Below are 20,790 nucleotides of genomic sequence, written 5' to 3' on the forward strand. Positions count from 1 at the left end.
AAGGGTCTGGAAACACAAATAACTGGTCTCCACAAACAGTACTCTCTAAGCCATAAAGAGGTAGGCTTCAGCAGAACCTGTGTCCGTCGTCTCAACTTGCACCCCAAAGTTTACCGATGCTTCTGGCAGTATTTCTAAGTAATAGAGACACTGGGGTATTTTTAGTGAGAAATGGCAGTTTATAGTATTTTGCTGTTTATCTACAACCAACGTTATTTTTGGTGGCCGGTTGTAATTAACCTGTAATTGTCCCCTGAAGTCCATCCAACAAGGGCTCCAACGCGATCTTCACAAGAAAGGGATTTGCTACGCTCTGTTTGAACGGTTCATATCCCGTCCCAAGCAGTACCTGGAAATTGGTTTCAACACTTTTAGGTTTGACACTGGCGGTGCATTTGCTGTTGTCGGCCAAATGGAATGTCCCTTCGCCGTAAGTTTAGTACTGGCCAGGGGGGTGAGGGAGTTACCCATACGTTAACAAATTATTGCACTTGCTAGACGGATATGAACTGTTCGGAAACAGACGCACGGTGCCTCTGTCTCGCGGAAGATCGCGTGATGGAAACCCTGGATTCCTATCAGTCCTCATCGAGGAGGCAGAGTTCAAAGATAAATTGTTAATTACAGCCGACCGCCAAAAATTAACGTTAAATTGTTAATAAGCATCCAAAATACTATTAGAAACTGCCATTTCTCGCTAAATACCCGCCGTGTACCTATAACTTAGTTCTACCCTTCTGGCAAATAGGCTAGCCTAACGACAATGGAAATGCGTTTGTTACGATTACCCACCCTGAGGCAGTCATAATTCCTACGCTTCACCTTATGCATGGCCTAGCTAGCCTGTGTTTGGGAAGATGTGACAACAAGGTACAATAGGCTACTCACGGTAGCCGAGTATGGGATAACATTGTAAAATAAGAAAGTACTCGCATTTACCTTTGAGAAAAGGGTATGTAACATCTGAAGGACTTCGGGATTTCTTTCATTGGAGGTATGCGGTGAACAATACGGGAACAACAAACCATGTTACTGAATGTACATTCAACAAATTATCGGGAGGAAACATAAACTATCCGACAGCCACCTTGATTCCTGACCCAACGTGTAGCGATGGAGGATGGACTTCCACAAGAAAGATGCGTTTGAAAAAAATTAAGAAACGCTTCCGACAGAATTTTGTATATTGTTGCATGTGCGCATAATTCAGACATACAAATATAATATATAATATTAATAATATATCAACAACTCACTTTCAAGAAGTTGCAGGCAGCCTTAAATATACCGCACCTACGTAACTTCTCTCAAAACGAACGACCCTCAATAACACTTCCCCCTAAACAACCCAGTTCAAATCTTTGGTACTTGTGTATGTTACAGCGTGTGACACCTAATAGCACAGGTTCGTATCTCACCTACAAGACAGGCTGATAGAGAAAAACATGAACAGCAGAAACTAACTCACCGTGTCCCTTGAGCACAAACGAGCATTAGCAGGTGAAATTTTCTTATCAAAGTGACATGCACTGTCGTCTGTACGTATTTATGTCTGACGTAAGTGACCGTCAGAACTACTGGATCAATCATCAATTAAAATAAATGGCAAAATGTACCCTTGGGTAAAGGCAAGTCAAATTTGTTCAAATAGAGGCCAAATGCCAACCCCACCACCCCTCCAAGGTGGGATAATTAAGGAAAAGCGAAAAATTTCCTGTAACTACTCGGCAATAAATGACAAAACTTAAGCAGTTGAAGCTTCAAGTTAGTCCCCGTGGCTACGATGGGAACACAAGGAGCCACTGTCTGTCACAGGAACACACGAGACAAATCCTTAAAACTTTCCTCTCGAGAACAAAAGTATTGCAGTTTTCCTCATTAACTTGAAGTCATCCCCATGTTTTGCTGAAAATGGTTCTATGATACTGGTCCAAAGTTTCACAAAGGAGTTTACACAAAATATCGGCTATTTTAGATACAAGTGCAGCGATGTGGTGCAGTTGAGCACTTTGGTCTTCGGGCCCCTTGTAATGCAGTTATTAATGTCTCTTTAAAAAAAAAGAAAAGAAAGGTATAATAGAAATTTGAATGGGATCGGATAGGATGTAACTTATTTGAGCCACAGGGTAAGAGAAAAGATGAGGAAAAGGGAGCCCTCTTGAGGGCATAAGGTGTTCACTGACTGGTAATACTTGACAAGTTTTCTTGTCAAGAAATAACGTGTGTGTGTGTGTGTGTTTGTGTGTGTGTGAGAGAGAGAGATTAAATCTGACTGGTTATGTAAACAATCATTATATTATTATTACTATTATTATTATTATTATTATTATTATTATTCTTGTGTGTTAAGTCTTGGTATACTGATAGAAATATGCTCTAAGTGCATTTCTAACAAAATACCACGACTTAACACACAAGAAAAGGGGTTTCTTTCATCCTTACTTTTAAAGAACATGACTTCTTCGTTCTTCTTCTTCTTCTTCTTCTTCTTCTTCTTCTTCTTCTTATTATTATTATTATTATTATTATTATTATTATTATTATTATTATTATTATTATGGTCTATCAGTCATCCTATTCGACTGGGTGGTTTTCAGTGTACGGTTCCGGGTTGCATCCTGCCTCCTTTTCTGCATGATTCCTGGAGCTACTTCGGCATCTAGTTTTTCCAGATTCCTTTTCTGGGATCTTGGGATCGTGCCCACTGGCATATTCCATATCCTTCTTATTTCGATTTTCAGGTCTTGATACTTATCAATTTTATCCTTTTTTCTCACCTACTCTGGTGTCCCATGGTATTGCGACATCAGTGAGTGATACTTTCTTCTTGGATTTTGTCAATCAACGTCACGTCTGGTCTATTGGCACGTATCAATTTATCTGTTCTGATACCAGTCCCTGGAGGATCTTTGCCTGATCGTTTTTATCATTCCCCTCGTTGGTGCTCGTAACCTTATTGCAAGCTAGCTGGTGTTTCTTACACAGGCTCCAGTGGAGGCTTTTGCTACTAAATCAGGCCTCTTTGTGTTGGTTCTGTGCAACGCCGGACATCGCTTGCTATGTGGTTTATGGTCTCGTCTTTCTTATTGCACTTTCTGCATAGGGTGAGATATATTTTATCTATTGTTCTTTGACATATCTGGTTCTTAGGACTGATCTGCACCGCTGTTAACATTCCTTCTGTTTCCTTCTGAGTTCTCCCTCTGCAGCCATTGCCATGTTTCATCGCTGTCAGTTCTTTTGTCTGTCTCATGTACTGTCCAGCATGTTTATCGCCATTCCTCTGTTCTGTTTTTCATTCTCTGTCTCTGTATATTTCTGGTTTTCGTCTTTTTATCAGTTTTTCTTCCCATGCACTCCTTAGCCAATTGTCTTCACTGGTTTTCAGATATTGCCCCAGTGCTTTGCTCCTCGATGCTGACGCAGTCCTCTTATACTTACAGTAGTAGCCCTCCCCCCTCTTCCTTTCGTGTTATGTATAGTCTGTCTGTATTTGCTCTTGGGTGTAGTGCTTGTGTATTGTCATGTGGTTTTAGTTTTCTTGTCTATGCTGCGGAGTTCAGCCTTCGTCCACCCACTACCCATGCGCTGTATCTGATTACTGTTGCCCACGTGTTTATGGCTTTCGTCATGTTTCCGGCGTTGAGTTTTGACTCTGGAGATCGCCTTAAGTCTCTGCATATATTCTTTCCTGATCGTGTCCTTCATCTCTTGGTGTTTTATATCCTCTCCTTCCATTATTCCCAGGTATCTGTATCCTGTCTCATCTGTGTTTGATGCTATTCCCGTCTGGTAGCTTTATCCCTTCAGGCATTGTTACTTTGCCTTTTTTTATGTTGACCAAGGCACATTTTTCTATTCCAAACCCCAGCCTGATGTCCCCAGATACAATCCTTACAGTCCGGATTAGGGTATCTATTTCCTTGATGCTCTTATCATACAGCTTGATGTCGTCCATGAACATCAGATGGTTAATTCTGTTGCCTCTGTTGTTGAGTTGGTACCCAGCTTCCATCATCTTCAGCACTTTTGTCATGGGAATCATGGCTGCTAAAGCAGTTGTGGGACAGTGAGTCGCCTTGAAAGATCCCTCCTGATGTTAACTTCTGCAAGTCTTATCCCAGAGCTTGTGGGCACTGTATCTAGTTGCGCATTGTATTTTTAAGGAAGCTGATGGTGTTTTCCTCTGCCCCACATATTTACAGGCATTCTGTTAGCCACGTGTGCGGTATCATTTCGAAGGCTTTCTTGTAGTTAATTCATGCCATGCTTAGGTTGGTTCACCTTCTCTTACTATTCTTCATTACCATTTTGTCTATTAAGAGCTGGTCTTTTATGCCCCTACACTTCCTTCTGCAGCCTTCTGTTAGTGGGGGTGGTGTTTGTGTCCTCTAGGTAGTTGTATAGCCTTTTCACTGATGATACCTGTTAGCAACTCCACATTATTGGTAGCAGGTGTTAGGCCTGTAGTTACTTATATTTCCTTGTTCTCTTTTTCCTTTCTACTACTACTACTTACTACTACTACTACTATTATTATTATTAATATTAATAATAATAATAATAATAATAATTATTATTATTATTATTATTATTATTATTATTATTATTATTATTATTATTATTATATTGCATAAATTTTTCGTCAGCTCTATGTAATTCTTTCTTTCATGGTCTTTAAATTAACCTTTGCTTTTGTAACACCACAAATCAGCAAAGAATTAAAAACAAAGTAATAAATGAAAGAATTATTGTTATTAAAAATAATGCAAGTGAAAAGAGAATCCAGGTATGAATAAAATATAGAGAACAGCTAACCTAAAATTTACAAAAATAATAACAAAGCGAATTCATCCAGTCCGGAAATGTACACTTCTTCTTCAGAGGTGCCATTGAGAGCCAGTGAAAAAAGTAACGGGTTCCTTGTGTCATACAAGTAATTTATCTAAAAAAAAAAAGGCATTACTTGTACCTGGTTTTTTACATAACAGGATTAATAAAATAAAAAAGGATTATTGTTCATGTGTACACTTCTACTTTCTAAGTTGCAATGTTTTTTTTATATCTGTTCCCCTCGACTTTTATTTTTTAGTGATTAGTGGTACACTTTTATTGCTTTGTGCACTTATTTATGTTTACGACTGGTATACAATGCATCAACTCAGCAGTTAATCAGATGAAGTAAAATGGCTTTTGCAGGTGATGCTTCAAACCTTGGAGTAAGCAACCTGAAAGCCTCGGGAAAACATCGAGTGTATTATTATTATTGTTGATGCTGTACTGTTATTACAACTATTACTGGCTAATGATGCCTCGTCAAGAATGAGAAAAAAGATTCAAGTATTGAAATGAAAAATTATTTTCATTTGGCTCAAAAGCAACCTTATCCCAAGCAAGCTATATTGTTTTCTATCTGACGAGGGTTAGGTCTGTATGCTTTATCATAAAAACGCATTGCAAACAGGAATCTACTTCTTGTGCAGAGTCAGTGATGAATGGATCAAACAACCAGCAACATCTTGCAACTGAAAATGCCCACGGGAGTACTATCTGAAAGATGCCAAAGGTTTCTCTTCATTAGTTGATTTTGTGTACATTGTAATTTTGACATCTATTGTTAATGTTCCCTTTACTAGTTACTATCAAAGCTAATGACAATTTGGTTTTTCATAGGAAGTAGAACAGTAAGAAGATGGTGCTCTGTGTGATATTTTCTTGTTCCTTATTCTTCGCCATACGTGGGGAATTCCTGATGTCACCACGAGACAATTCAGCGAGTTATGCATCAATAAGATTGCTCTCTACATTCCTTTCTTTACATTAAAGTAATTCTTGAGGTTGACCTCTCCTTAGATCAGAGTATTTAATTTTTTAATAATCTCTCTCCTTGTTTTCGGGATAATAATTTAGTCAGCTCAATATCTGCTTTGAAATCTCCAGTCATGACATGATCTTATCTCCACATACATAATCCATCGCGAGAGAAACTTTTGGACGGTTTGGGTAACTCCGTGTAAACGTTAGCGATACACAGCATTTTTATAGACATTGGTAAAATCATAGATTTGCTGCCTTACAGAATATAACTGTCTGTTGACAACTTCACCAGGCACTTAATTTTTTTTATTAGGAAAAAAAAAACCTAAGAACAGCCGATCTCGAAGATGAGTCAGTTCTCTGTGCGCCGCGGAAATCCAAAGTGACTCATCTTCCTCTGGCTTTTGGGCCTCATTGTACCCCGATGTCACTGACACCAGATAACCTATATATTGATTTGAGATTATATATATATATATATATATATATATATATATATATATATATATATATATATATATATATATATATATATATATATATATATATATATATATATATATATATATATATATATATATATATCCTGTCCCCTAAAATGAATGGAAGTAAAGTTTAGGGAAAACAGATGCTGGAAAAAATTCCGAAACCTAGCAGCAGAGAGAAATAAATTCCCATCCAGACTTAAAACCTCCTTATTTTTTCCGAGGTATTACTTTAATTTTTTTTACTTTTTTCAGATCTGCCATCCTTCATTTTTTTATGTCAAGGGATTGCTAAAGGCAATGAGGTGTTCCTCCTGATGGAATTTCCGTGCAAAATAACAGAATTATGACTCATCCTCGGGAAAAACCCCTACCAGTATCAGATGCTGACAATGAGCTAACCTGGGCCTTGGGGAGGTGGAAGTGACGTCACAACAGATACTGGTCAGGAGATGGCAGACGCTCCCGCTTATGTGCTCAGTGATAACCAGGGAATATTCCACGATGAAAATAAGCGGTAATCAGAGACAGTACCAGTTCAAGAAAGTGAGAGATGCGGAGGAAACGAAAAACACAGAAAGGGAGGACTGAGAAACATTAGACGCCTGAGAGAGAGAGAGAGAGAGAGAGAGAGAGAGAGAGAGAGAGAGAGAGAGAGAGAGAGAGAGAGAGAGAGAAACTTGATACTAATTGTAACTCTGAGCGTGGAAGCAAAAGCCAAGAAATGCCACCTGGCTAAGGTTGTTCTTGGTACCCTTTATGACGCAAGACCATCTAGCGCTACTGACAATTCTATAGGAGGTTTTTGAGCAATACAGTTAGCTTGCTTAAGTTCCAGTAGTCAGGTGACTGATTTTTCTTTTCTTTCATTTTATTTTCGATGATAATATGCAGGAAACGCTTACTCAGAATAGGGAAGAAATGTTTGTCCATCATTCATGGAACTCCCCAGTGTCATCACTAAAAGATTGATTTATTCATTCATTTATTAAACTTCAGCGAGGTGGCCAAACAGAAAATATGCAAATTAAAAGAGAAAAAGATTTACCTTTGGACTAACCTCAGCTTTAAGAAAGAAACTTACTGTTTTTGCAAAGGATTTATACACAAAAAAGGTAATGACAAATTTAAAGTTGAATATCTCATAGGGAAAAAGTATGAAAAAGAACAAGAAGAGCTGGAGCTTGACTTACCTCTCAAACTCCAAGCCATCACTTAATTTTATATATATATATATATATATATATATATATATATATATATATATATATATATATATATATATATATATATATATATATATATATACATACATACATCATGAAGGAAGTAGGGAAAGGCATCCTCATCATCTACAGTTTATTTCATGTTGACGTTTCATGACGAATCCAAGTCGTGATTTTCAAGGCTATATAAATATAATATAATTTGCGAACATCAATAACAAATTAATGCAATGGCAACAGCTCTTTTGTAGTAAAAATATTTAAAACAAAACACCTCATTCCAAGACAAGTCAACAATAAGTAAAAGGAGTTCACTAAAATCTTAAAACAACCTACCTATATGAAAGAAAGAACAAGACTAACATAAATAAGTAAAAACAGAGGAGGAAACCAGTTGCCCAAAACTAGGCTATAAACAATTTCACTGAGGACGATTGAGTATTTAACGACGGTGGCTGCAGTCTTGATAATTTCTACTGCTTCCTTCTGTGATGTGTAAACTTGGAGCCTCAGCTCCGGGCCTCATGTGTGTATGTATATATATATATATATATATATATATATATATATATATATATATATATATATATATATATTTATATATGTATATATATATATATATTATATATGTATATATATTATATATATGTATAATATATATATATATATATATATATATATATATATATATATATATATATATATATATATATATATAAATTAAGGATGTATTGGAGTTTGAAAGTGAGGTAAGTCCAAGCTCCAGCTCTTCTTATTCTTTTCATACTTTTCCCTATGAGATATTCAACTTTTAAAATTGTCATTACCTTTTTTGTGTATAAATCCTTTGCAAAAACAATAAGTTTCTTTCTTAAAGCTGAGGCCAGTCCAATGGTAAATCTTTTTTTCTCTTTTAATTTGCATATTTTCTGTTTGGCCACCTCGCCAAGTTTAATAAATGAATGAATAAATCAAGTCTTTTAGTGATGACACTGAGGGAGTTCCATGAATGATGGACGAACATTTCTTCCTATTCTGAGTAACCTGCGTTTCCTTATGGCCATCGCGCGAAAATAAAATGAAAGAAAAGAAAAAGAAATCCGGTCACACGACACACTGGAACTAAAGCAAGCTAACTGTATCGTTCAAAGACCTCTTGCAGAGTTGTCAGTGGCGTTAGATGGTCTTGCGTCATAAAGGATATCAAGAACAACCTTAGCCAGGTGGCATTTCTTGACGTTGGCTTCCACGCTCAGTTACAATTAGTATAAAACTCTTTCATAGGCGCTTCCTTCGCCCCTCTTTCCCTTTCAGATTTCCAGCGGTCCGGTTAACTAAAAAACACATAAAATGGAGCAAGTCTGCTACCCTTTTTGTTCGTAACCAGTATCCGTTTTGACGTCATTTCCACCGCCCCAGGGCCCAACTTTGCTTATTGTTATTGTTGTTTCACCAGAACCTGGCGTATGCCCATTGCAAAAATATCCGACAGCATGGATATTCCTGCAAGAAACTTAGTGATGCCACTAAAGCCATTGCTTTATGTGTATGCATATATATATATATATATATATATATATATATATATATATATATATATATATATATATATATATATATATATATATATATATATATACTTGACCCTGAGGAGGTGTGGGGAATACACGAAAGCGCTTGGTTAACCTCTTCCTTCATTCCTTCCTCCAGCTCTACAACAACATAAAAATATAGCAAGTTCTAGCGATAAATCGTCAGTATATATATATATATATATATATATATATATATATATATATATATATATATATATATATATATATATATATATATATATATATATATATTATATATATATGATTTTTTGTAATGGGCATGCCTCAGTTTCTGGTGAAATTTACGCAGATTTGTCCCTTCCTTTATTGTTTCAGGCATAAAAGCGTTTCGCCGTTCGGGTATATTCAGGAGTCTACGACTTACAAGCTGGATTTACTACACTTTTTTTTCTTCCTCACTCCAAGGAAGTGGGGTGGGGTGCCGGAGGAGGGAGTACATTAAGTGACCTCGAGACCTATGCAGTGATTGGTCGAGGCAAATATAGGAAAGAATGAACCACACTGTGGGGTCGAAGCCTCGTGCACAATGTGCATATAGAAAAAGCAGGGTTGAACTGTGCATACATAGTTCAATACACATTCCAGTTTCGAGTACACTCTAATATGCAAAGAAGGTACATCAATTATGTTTACATTTCTATATAATCTTATATATGTCCACGTCAAGAAGAAGCTTAACAAAATGATAATTTATGAAAAAGGTACATTTGTAATAACACTTGTACTCATGAGAGTTAATAAAATACAAACATCCAATTATATATATATATATATATATATATATATATATATATATATATATATAAAAAACATGAAGCGACTGATTTTGCGGTTAGAGGTTGAATGTGGCTATGAATGTTTTTCTAATGAATTGTTTTATTCATCTTGACCAACACCCTATCAGGAGGAGAGGCTTTATAAGAGTCTTCTGGAGCTATTCCTTCAAAGAGGAAGTTTGACCCGAAAAAATGTTTGATAGACTTTTGTGGCACTATAACAAACTTGTGGGCCCCCCACAAAAATTAACCAGAAAACCTTATGAGACAGAACCACTTAACAGGTCATGGAAATGACGTCCCTTCACAGAAAGGAAAAGTCCGTGTCACACTGCGTTTTGAATGACTCTCATGCTGACATGTGGAACTGGAATATAAAATTTAGCCCAAAGGCTAAGTTCTGGGACCCAGGAGGTCATTCAGCGCTGAAAATAACGTTGAAACAATTCTTAGGAAAGGGCAGAAAGTAAGATGGAAGGAAGAGAATATGAATGGAGTTATAGTAAAAGGACTGAAAGGGCTTGCAGCCAGGGGCCGAAGAGACGCTGAAAAGAACAAGTAAAGCCCACAGTGACCGTGTGGGTGCACTGAAGGCACTACCTCCCTAGGGGATATGTTAACAAGAGAACAAAGAATGACGCAAGACCGTAAACCTTGACGAGCAGAGTGAGCGGGACTTCCAACCTGCCACAGGCCAAGGTCAGCTAGAGCTACTTTCGCTCGCGAGAGGATCTTGTATCCCCCTGCTAAGGGTCTCAATTAGTTTGCAATCGTTACAATTTTATATCTTTTAATTTTCTTCCACATAAAATCTAGAAAGGAATGGGAAGGCATAAAGACAAACCTGATAATTAAGTGCATCCTCACCAGGGTTCCTTGTCCTATGCAGCGTTTCTGTTCGTCATATGCCCAAGTTGAAATTTTCTTAGAATCATGTAGGGTGTGAGAGGGTGTACTATTTTGTCCCCCTCCCACTCTCTCTCTCTCTCTCTCTCTCTCTCTGTCTGTCTCTCTCTCTCTCTCTATCCTTCCAGTAAGTTAAAACCCTCGGTCATATGCTTATACAACGGCATCAGTTATGACATATTGCCTCAATTTCTTCATCTATTTGTGTTTTACCTCTTCATTCCACTGTTCTGTTTCATTTAACTTAATAGCTTTGCTCAAAGTTATCGATACAGTATTATCAAACCCTGCTCGGTAGAAAACTGCATTTTTTCTTGCACTGACTTTTCTTTAGAGAGAGAGAGAGAGAGAGAGAGAGAGAGAGAGAGAGAGAGAGAGAGAGAGAGAGAATCTGCTGAGTGGTTTCACCATAATAAGTTGAGGATTGTTTTGTCAAGTTCTCTTCTTATGGAAAAGACGGTATATGTTTTGACATCACTCTCGTCGGCTGTATTTACCCTTTTCCTCTTTGTCTATTCCCATCTGAGACCTACCATATCAACACAGTCAAATCATTCCTTCCTTGCACTAGGATCGAGCCCGAGGCTCTGCAGTCGTGAGCCGAGGGGTACCACCACTACTACTACTACTACTACTACTACGAGAGAGAGAGAGAGAGAGAGAGAGAGAGAGAGAGAGAGAGAGAGAGAGAGAGAGAGAGAGATTTTGATTTGATCTGGCCTCCTGAGAGGCTAATTTATTGGGAATCCCCTCTCATCCTGTGAGAGGCGCAGCATAAAAAGATACATATACAGACGCCCAAAAGGGTTGAGTCACATAAAGAGAGAGAGAGAGAGAGAGAGAGAGAGAGAGAGAGAGTTGCCAGCTTAACTTTGGAAGATCCCGGGTCAGTTGAAAACTTGTGGCCGTGATGCGCAGAAGTGCGGAGCGGAAGCATTTCCTTCCACCCTTAATCTTGGTAAAAACATTTATTAACATCTACCAAAGCGAAAAGGATTTTAGGATTACACGATGACATCATCTTTTCTGATTGTGTCACTCCTCTTGGTACCAGCGACGTCTGAATTGACAGTATCAGATTTCATTTCCAAGTCGTCAGCTTGCGCCAGCGACTACTCGTGTGAGGCTTCTTCAAGCACCTCGGAAAGCAGTGTACCGAAGTGCAGGTGTGAAGCAGAGTGCATCATCTACGGTGATTGTTGTTACGATGCTCCCACTTACAACAGGGCCAAACAGATTCAGAACCTGGGAAAACGCCAGTGCATAGGAGGAAGTTATATGTTTAGCACCTGCCCTGAAGAGTGGGAGAATCCCGACGTAGAATCGTTATGCAGGGCCCATTCACCTCTGGATATCGCTGACAGCAGAGACCCAGTTCTGCATCTGCCCGTTACCAGTGAAATTACGAATTTTACTTACTCCAATTACTACTGCGCTTTGTGTCATTCCGATGCTGTTAATATAAAAGTGTGGAATTCCGAAATGCAGTGTTTCTTTCCTAGTAATAAGAATACGTTAGAGGAAAATACTGATATACTACAAAATTATTTGAACCTTCGAAAAGACAGAACAACCTTTAGCCTTCGAGAAAGCACAGGCGAAGACAAACCATTAAAACTTATAAAGTCTAGTCTCAAGTTTCATGATGAAAGGAAAAAGTGGTTGATAACGAATTCAAACAACAGTGATATCATCATTGAATGTTCTTTTAAGTTAGCCTATAACAAAGTTCATTCATCAAATCAGTGCAGGCCCTCCATAAACAACTGTGCTGCGAACTGGACGAACAAAGAAGTGGAAAATCTTTGTCTATCCTTTTCAGCTCCGGTTGATTACCACAGTAATTACACAAAACTTGACAGCAACAATGGCATCATCTATGCTGAAACAAACGTTGAACCAATTACGTACAGAAATGTGTACTGCGCAGATTGCAATTACAACCCTATCGAAAGTCCTTGCATGGTATTTGATCAGAAGGATACAAGAGGCATTTCTTTCCCTATTCCTCCTTTAACGATTCTGCTTCATGTTCCTGATAACATTCACATGAAAAATTTACAGGCAAATGCAAACTGCAAAGATAATGAAACTTTCATTCCTTTTTATAATACTAAAGACATTTGCATACTTTGCCAAATTATAAGGGAGCAAAGTACAGAGGGGGAATGTATTGCCAAAAACTATGACTCTGAACTTCAAGACGGTACAGTTGTGCGGAAAAGTAACAAGAAAAATGTTTCCAGTCAAAACACAACTTTATACGAAGGTGGAACCAACATTTATAAACAGAGTGAATCCTGTGACGAGTTTCTTATATGGAATAATAGCTTCATGACAAGCACACATCATCAGATAATGACATTATTAACATATAAGAGTCTCCATAAAAATTCTACCTTGAGTCAGTCAGGAATAACTCACGTGAGTGAGTGCCTACCAAAGTCAAGTTATTTTGTGCTGTCGGTTATTTCTCTTCTGTGTCTCACCCTTTCTGCCATAAGTATAACACTTCATCTAATAGCGTTCCTGCTTGTGAAGAGTCTGAGAAACCTTCCTGGGATGAACTTGGCCACTCTTTGCTGTTTTCTTCTGATGGGATATATTGCTTTCATGACCAGCTCAGCCAAGAAACCCAAAACGACTCCGTGCTACTTGGTAGCATCAGCTATTTACTTTTGTTTCATTGGGTCCTTTTGCTGGATGAATGTGATAGCTTTTGATACTTGGCTGACTTTCAGAAGAGGCACTACAGCTTTCAGGTCGCTGGAGACTTGGAAACATTACAGAATATATTCCCTTGTCTGTTGGTCTTTGCCGGTCTTTGCCGTAGCTTTACTGATAGCTGTTGACAAACTTCGGCCACCAGGAATACCGGAGTCTTTGCTACCCAAACTAGGAGAATATTGGTGTTGGTTCGGACAAAGGTTATCATTACTGCTATTCTTCGTCGTGCCTATGATGATATCTAGCATTTTCATATTAGTCTTTTTCATCAAGACGTCACGTCTCATTTCAAGACATCATCAGGAACAAAGTAGGATCCCGGGAATCCAAAGAGATAGAGACTTATACAAAACTAACAGAAGGCTGGCAGTTTCAATGGGGCTTACTTGGGTGACTGCTCTGGTGGCTGGCTTTGTGGAAAACCCATTTGTGTGGTTTATTTTCATTCTTCTGAATGGTTTGCAAGGAGTTTTCATTTTCGCTACATTCACCTGCCAAAAAAGAGTGTGGGAGAATATCATGAAGATTTGTAAACAAGGGAATACTGACGTAAATCACAGAGGAACCTTGCCTAGAAGAGATTCTTACTTAAGTAAGCATCAACAAAGGCGCATGGAACTACTGCACGTTTCTACATCCTATGATCTGGCTCACCCACCCGCTCGAGTAACGGCAATCTATCCACAGCAGGCAGTGTGACTCCATGCAACAAAGTTCATGCAACTGGAATACATTATTTTCATGGTACGTGGAAAAACGTTGCATTATATATATATATATATATATATATATATATATATATATATATATATATATATATATATATATATATGTAATTGTAATAGCCACAATGCCCTCTTAACTTTCTCGAATTCTTCGCGCTTTTTTGGATACGCTTGTCACTACAAAGCCTTAAGAGCCAAGTACAAGAAATATTTAAGAGATTCTGATGTGCGACAATGGTACCTCGTTCTGATTAGCGGACCCGGGTTCGTTTCCCGCTACCGCACATCAGAATTTCTTAAACATTTCTTGCACTTGGATCTTCATGCTTTGTGGTGACAAGCGTATCCAAAAAAGCGCGAAGAGTTCGAGAAAGTTCAGAGGGCATTGTGACTATTACGATTACACACACACACACACACACACACACACACACACACACACACACACACACACATATATATATATATATATATAAATATATATATATATATATATATATATATATATATATATATATATATATATATATATATAATATACTGTATATATACACTGGTGACCATGATTAGTAAAACTTATTGATATCATCTAATTATGTATATGAATAAATATAAAACTGGCAACCATAAATGGTAAAATTTATGATGATATATCTACCCAATTCTGAATTTCCTGCTTTCCCCGAACTCTCAGGACGCGTCATCCCATCTGGGTACCTGCTCGCTCAAAGGATATCTACTTGGAGGAGGGGAGGGGGGAGAGATACTCCCACTGCTAACTCCAGCTCCTGAGTGAGTGTCCTGTCTATGATAATCGAACATCCACGTTATCGCAAGATGAAAAAGAATGAAGCTTAGCCCATGTAAACTGATGCCTGTGGAGTTTAGGCGTTGTACCTATAAAATTGAGCCTCTCCTCACCGTGCGGACACAATGGTAAGTGCTTTTGTTATTGCCAGTAGCAATGATCTTAATCTATTTCCTCTTTTGCTATCAGGTTGTAATACTAATGTTACTACATCTACTTCTGTTAATAATAATAATAATAATAATAATAATAATAATAATAATAATAAAAGAGAGAAAGCAATAACTATTACAGGCAAACCGTCGTTGATAACAACACTGATGTTTATCATTATGTTAATGTATTCTTTTGTAAAAATATTGATTAAATAATAATAACACCTTGCTCGATAGTACGTAACTGTATCAAAAAGATGTTATTATCTGAAAAAAAAACCTTTAGTAGCAGATACGTTCAAAGCCTCGACAGACAAAAGGAGACGCACACAAAATGTTTTGAAGGAAAACGAGATGGTCCTTGGGGCAGCCATGATGGCGAAATAAAGGTCGATGCACAGTACCCAAAGTATACGTAAAACGTTTTGCAATTATAGATGCGAAGGTAAAATGCACCATAACAGCAAAAGTATATGTGAAGGTAAAAAATAACAGTAAATGCATATGTGAAGGCAAAATGTTAAAGTATATGTGAAGGTAAAATGCCCCATAACAGTAAAAGTATAAGGTAAAATGTTCCATAACAGTAAAAGTATATGTAAATAAAATGCACCATAACAGCAAAAGTATATGTGAAGGTAAAATGCACCATAACTGCAAAGTATGTATATGTAACAGTAAGTAAATGCACCATAACAGTAAAGGTATATGTGAAGGTAAAACGCACCATAACAGTAAAAGCATATGTGAAGGCAAAATGCTCCATAACAGCAAAAGTATATGTGAAGGTAAAATGCACCATAACAGTAAAAGTATATGTGAAGTTAAAATGCTCCATAACAGCAAAAGTATATGTGAAGGTAAAATGCTCCATAACAGCAAAAGTATATGTGAAGGTAAATGAAAAGTATAAAAATGCTCCATAACAGTAAAATATGTATGTGAAATAAAGTATATGTGAAATGCACCATAACAGCAAAAGTATATGTGAAGGTAAAATGCTCCATAACAGCAAAAGTATATGTGAAGGTAAAATGCTCCATAACAGTAAAAGTATATGTGAAGGTAAAATGCTCCATAACAGCAAAAGTATATGTGAAGGTAAAATGCATCATAACAGTAAAAGTATATTTGAAGGTAAAATGCTCCATAACAGCAAAGTATATATGAAAAATGCACAATGTCCCATAACAGCAAAAACAGTAAAAGATATGTAAAATGCTCCATAACGACAAAAGTATATGAAGGTAAAAAATGCACCATAACAGTAAAATATGTATATGTGAAGGTAAAATGCTTCATAACAGCTAAAAGTAAAATGCTGTGAAAAGTAAAAAAATGCACCATAACAGTAAAGTGCATGTGAAGGTAAAATGCACCAAGCAAAGTATATGTGAAGGTACAATGTCCCATAACAGCAAAAGTATATGTGAAGGTAAAATGCACCAGAACAATAAAAGTATATGTGAAGGTAAAATGCTTCATAACAGCTAAAGTACATGTGAAGGTAAAATGCACCAGAACAGTAAAAGTATATGTGAAGGTAAAATGCTCTGTAACAGCAAAAGTATATGTGGAGGTAAAATGCACCATAACAGTAAAAGTATATGTGAAGGTAAAATGCTCCATAGCAGCAAAAGTATATGTGAAGGTAAAATGCTCCATAACAGCAAAAGTATATGTGAATATAAAATGCTCTGTAACAGCAAAAGTATATGTGAAGATAAAATGCTCTGTAACAGCAAATGTATATTTGAAGGTAAATTGCACCATAACAGCAAAAGTATACATGAAGGTAAAATGCACCATAACAGCAAAAATATATGTGAAGATAAAATACTCTGTAGCAGCAAAAGTATTTGTGAAGGTAAAATGCCCCATAACAGCAAAAGTATATGTGAAGGTAAATTGCACCATAACAGTAAAAGTCAAGTGATGTTTTATAATTCATAAAATCAAAAGTTGTTTATAATTAATAAAGACGTAAAGGTCATATGATTTATCATTACACAAGTATATATAGGTAAAGGTGAAATAATTTGCGAAGGTAAAATGTCTCAGTATTAGGTAAGTAAAGGTAAAAGTATTTAGAGTGTACAGTTTTTCTTTTTTCTATTTATTAGCCAGATGTTTCACAAACTTGAAGTTGGTTCATAATAACAAAAGGAAAAGACGAAATTTAATATAATTACGGAAGAAACAAGGGAATATTTCGTACCTAGAAGCAAAAGTGAAAATATGCTCTAAGAAAATTTACAAAATGTATATTGACTGATTTCCATGAACTGTCACAGAGTAGATTTTATACTAGTCCAGTGTGCTACAAGGATAAATTTGGATGTAAATCTCAAATCAATTCAGTAAAACTTCCTAATTGTTCCTTCATTGAACCTGGAGAAAATACATGATGACACACACACACACACACACACACACACACATATATATATATATATATATATATATATATATATATATATATATATATATATATATATATACATGTATGTGTGTATATGTGTATATATATATATATATATATATATATATATATATATATATATATATATATATATATATATATATATATGTGTGTGTGTGTGTGTGTGTGTGTGTGTGTGTGTGTGTGTGGGTGTGGGTGTGTGCGTGCGTGCGTCATCGTGTATTTCATCCAGATTCAATGAAAGAGCAATTAGGAAGTTTTACTGAATTAATTTGAGATTTACATCCAAATTTATCCTTATAGCACACTGAACTAGTATAAAATCTATTCTGTGACAGTTCATAGAAATCAGTCAAAATACATTTTGTAAATTTTCCTAGAGCATATTTTCACTTTTGCTTCTAGGTACAAAATATTCCCTCGTTTCTTCTGTAATTAAAAAAACTTTCGTCTTTTCCTTTTGTTATTATGAACCAACTTCAAGTTTGTGAAACATCTGGCCAATAAATAGAAAAATGAAAACTGTACACTCTAAATACTTTTACCTTTGCTTACCTAATACTGAGACATTTTACCTTTGCATATTATGGGACCTTTACCTATAATTTTGTAATGATAAATCATAAGACCATTAGGTCTTTATTAATTGTAAACAACTTTTCCTTTTATGAATTATAAAACATCACTTGACTTTTACTGTTATGGTGCAATTTACCTTCACATATACTTTTGATGTTATAGAACATTTTACCTTCACATATACTTTTGCTGTTATGGAGCATTTTACCTTCACATATACTTTTTGCTGTTACGAAGCATTTTACCTTCACATGTACTTTTGCTGTTATGGTGCATTTCACCTTCACTTATACTTTTGCTGTTATAGAGCATTTTACCTTCACATATACTTTTACTGTTATGGTGCATTTTTCCTTCACATATACTTTTGCTGTTATGGTGCATTTTACCTTCACATATACTTTTATTGTTATGTTGCATTTTACCTTCACATATTCTTTTACTGTTATGGTGCATTTTACCTCCACATATACTTTTGCTGTTACAGAGCATTTTACCTTCACATATACTCTTCTTCTTATGGAGCATTTTACCTTCACATATACTTTTCCTGTTATGGTGCATTTTACCTTCACATATATTTTTGCTGTTATGGAGCATTTTACCTTCACATATACTTTTACTGTTATGGTGCGTTTTACCTTCACATATACTTTTACTGTTATGGTACATTTTACCTTCACATATACTTTTACTACTATGTTGCATTTTACCTTCACATATTCTTTTACTGTTATGGTGCATTTTACCTCATCATATACTTTTGCTGTTACAGAGCATTTTACCTTCACATATACTCTTCCTCTTATGGAGCATTTTACCTTCACATATACTTTTCCTGGTATGGTGCACTTTACCTTCACATATACTTTTACTGTTATGGAGCATTTTACCTTCACATATACTTTTGCTGTTGTGGTACATTTTACCTTCACATATACTTTTGCTGTTATGGTGCATTTTACATTCACGTATACTTTTGCTGTTCTGGAGCATTTTACCTTCACATATACTTTTCCTGTCATGGAGCATTTTACCTTCACATATACTTTTGCTGCTATGGTGCATTTTACCTTCACATATACTTTTCCTGTTGTGGAGCATTTTGCCTTCATATATAATTTTACTGTTATGGAGCATTTTATCTTCACATATACTTTTCCTGTTGTGGAGCATTTTACCTTCACATATACTTTTCCTGTTGTGGAGCATTTTACCTTCACATATACTTTTACTGTTATGGAGCATTTTACCTTCACATATACTTTGCTGTTATGGAGCATTTTACCTTCACATATACTTTTCCTGTTATGGTACATTTTACCTTCACATATACTTTTCCTGTTATGGTACATTTTACCTTCACATATACTTTTACTGTTATGGAGCATTTTACCTTCACATATACTTTTGCTGTTATGGTGCATTTTACCTTCACATATACTTTTCCTGTTATGGTACATTTTACCTTCACATATACTTTTCCTGTTAAGGTACATTTTACCTTCATGTATACTTTTGCTGTTATGGTGCATTTTACCTTCACACATTCTTTTACTGTTATGGTGCATTTTACCTTCACATATACTTTTGCTGTTATGTTGCATTTTACCTTCACACATTCTTTTACTTTTATGGTGCTTCTACCTCCACATATACTTTTGCTGTTATGGAGCATTTTAGCTTCACATATATTTTTGCTGTTATGGTGCATTTTATCTTCACATATACTTTTCCTGTTGTGGAGCATTTTACCTTCACATATACATTTCCTGTTGTGGAGCATTTTACCTTCACATATACTTTTACTGTTATGGAGCATTTTACCTTCACATATACTTTTGCTGTTATGGAGAATTTTACCTTCACATATACTTTTCCTGTTATGGTACTTTTTACCTTCACATATACTTTTGCTGTTATGGAGCTTTTACCTTCACATATACTTTTGCTGTTATGGAGCATTTTACCTTCACATATACTTTTGCTGTTATGGTACATTTTACCTTCACATATACTTTTGCTGTTATGGTGCATTTTACCTAGACATATACTTTTACTGTTATGTTGCATTTTACCTTCACACATTCTTTTACTGCTATGGTGCATTTTACCTCCACATATACTTTTGCTGTTTTGGAGCATTTTACCTTCACATATACTCTCCCTGTTATGGAGCATTTTACCTTCAGATATACTTTTGCTGTTATGGTGCATTTTACCTTCACATATATTTTTGCTGTTATGGAGCATTTTACCTTCACATATACTCTTCCTATTATGGAGCATTTTATCTTCACATATATTTTTGCTGCTATGGAGCATTTTACCTTCACATATACTCTTCCTGTTATGGAGCATTTTACCTTCATATATACTTTTGCTGTTATGGAGCATTTTACCTTCACATATACTCTTCCTGTTATGGAGTATTTTACCTTCACATATACTTTTGCTGTTATGGAGCATTTTACCTTCACATATACTTTTCCTGTTATGAAGCATTTTACCTTCACATATACTTTTG

General features: G+C 36.1%; 2 protein-coding genes across 9 annotated transcripts in view; one reads left to right on the top strand and one right to left on the bottom strand.

Moving 5' to 3' along the window:
- The window catches only part of Rev1 (Rev1 DNA directed polymerase), a 571,847-nt gene that overhangs the window by 85,614 nt on the left and 465,443 nt on the right, over positions 1–20,790 (bottom strand). For 4 of the 7 annotated variants that reach the window (XM_067085707.1, XM_067085705.1, XM_067085709.1 and 1 more), the window contains exon 1: positions 940–1,140. The exons of 1 other annotated variant lie outside the window; for it this stretch is intronic. The gene's annotated coding sequence lies outside the window, so the exon portion shown is untranslated. Of the gene's footprint in view, positions 1–939; positions 1,142–1,468; positions 1,756–20,790 lie in introns of those variants that run through there. 2 more of the 7 variants (XM_067085708.1, XM_067085711.1) reach the window with 2 other exon arrangements.
- Positions 11,653–20,790, top strand: part of LOC136828034 (uncharacterized) — a 12,480-nt gene continuing 3,342 nt past the window's right edge. Inside the window, exons 1-2 of one of the 2 annotated variants that reach the window (XR_010849884.1) lie at positions 11,653–14,297; positions 14,973–15,214. Coding sequence is in view for 1 of the 2 variants with exons in the window: in XM_067085700.1 (XP_066941801.1) it covers positions 11,838–14,252 (2,415 nt within the window). In the remaining variant the exon portion in view is untranslated. Of the gene's footprint in view, positions 14,298–14,972; positions 15,215–20,790 lie in introns of those variants that run through there. The other variant, XM_067085700.1, reaches the window with a different exon arrangement.

Source organism: Macrobrachium rosenbergii, chromosome 42, assembly GCF_040412425.1.
Source record: "Macrobrachium rosenbergii isolate ZJJX-2024 chromosome 42, ASM4041242v1, whole genome shotgun sequence".
Classification (NCBI taxonomy): domain Eukaryota; kingdom Metazoa; phylum Arthropoda; class Malacostraca; order Decapoda; family Palaemonidae; genus Macrobrachium; species Macrobrachium rosenbergii.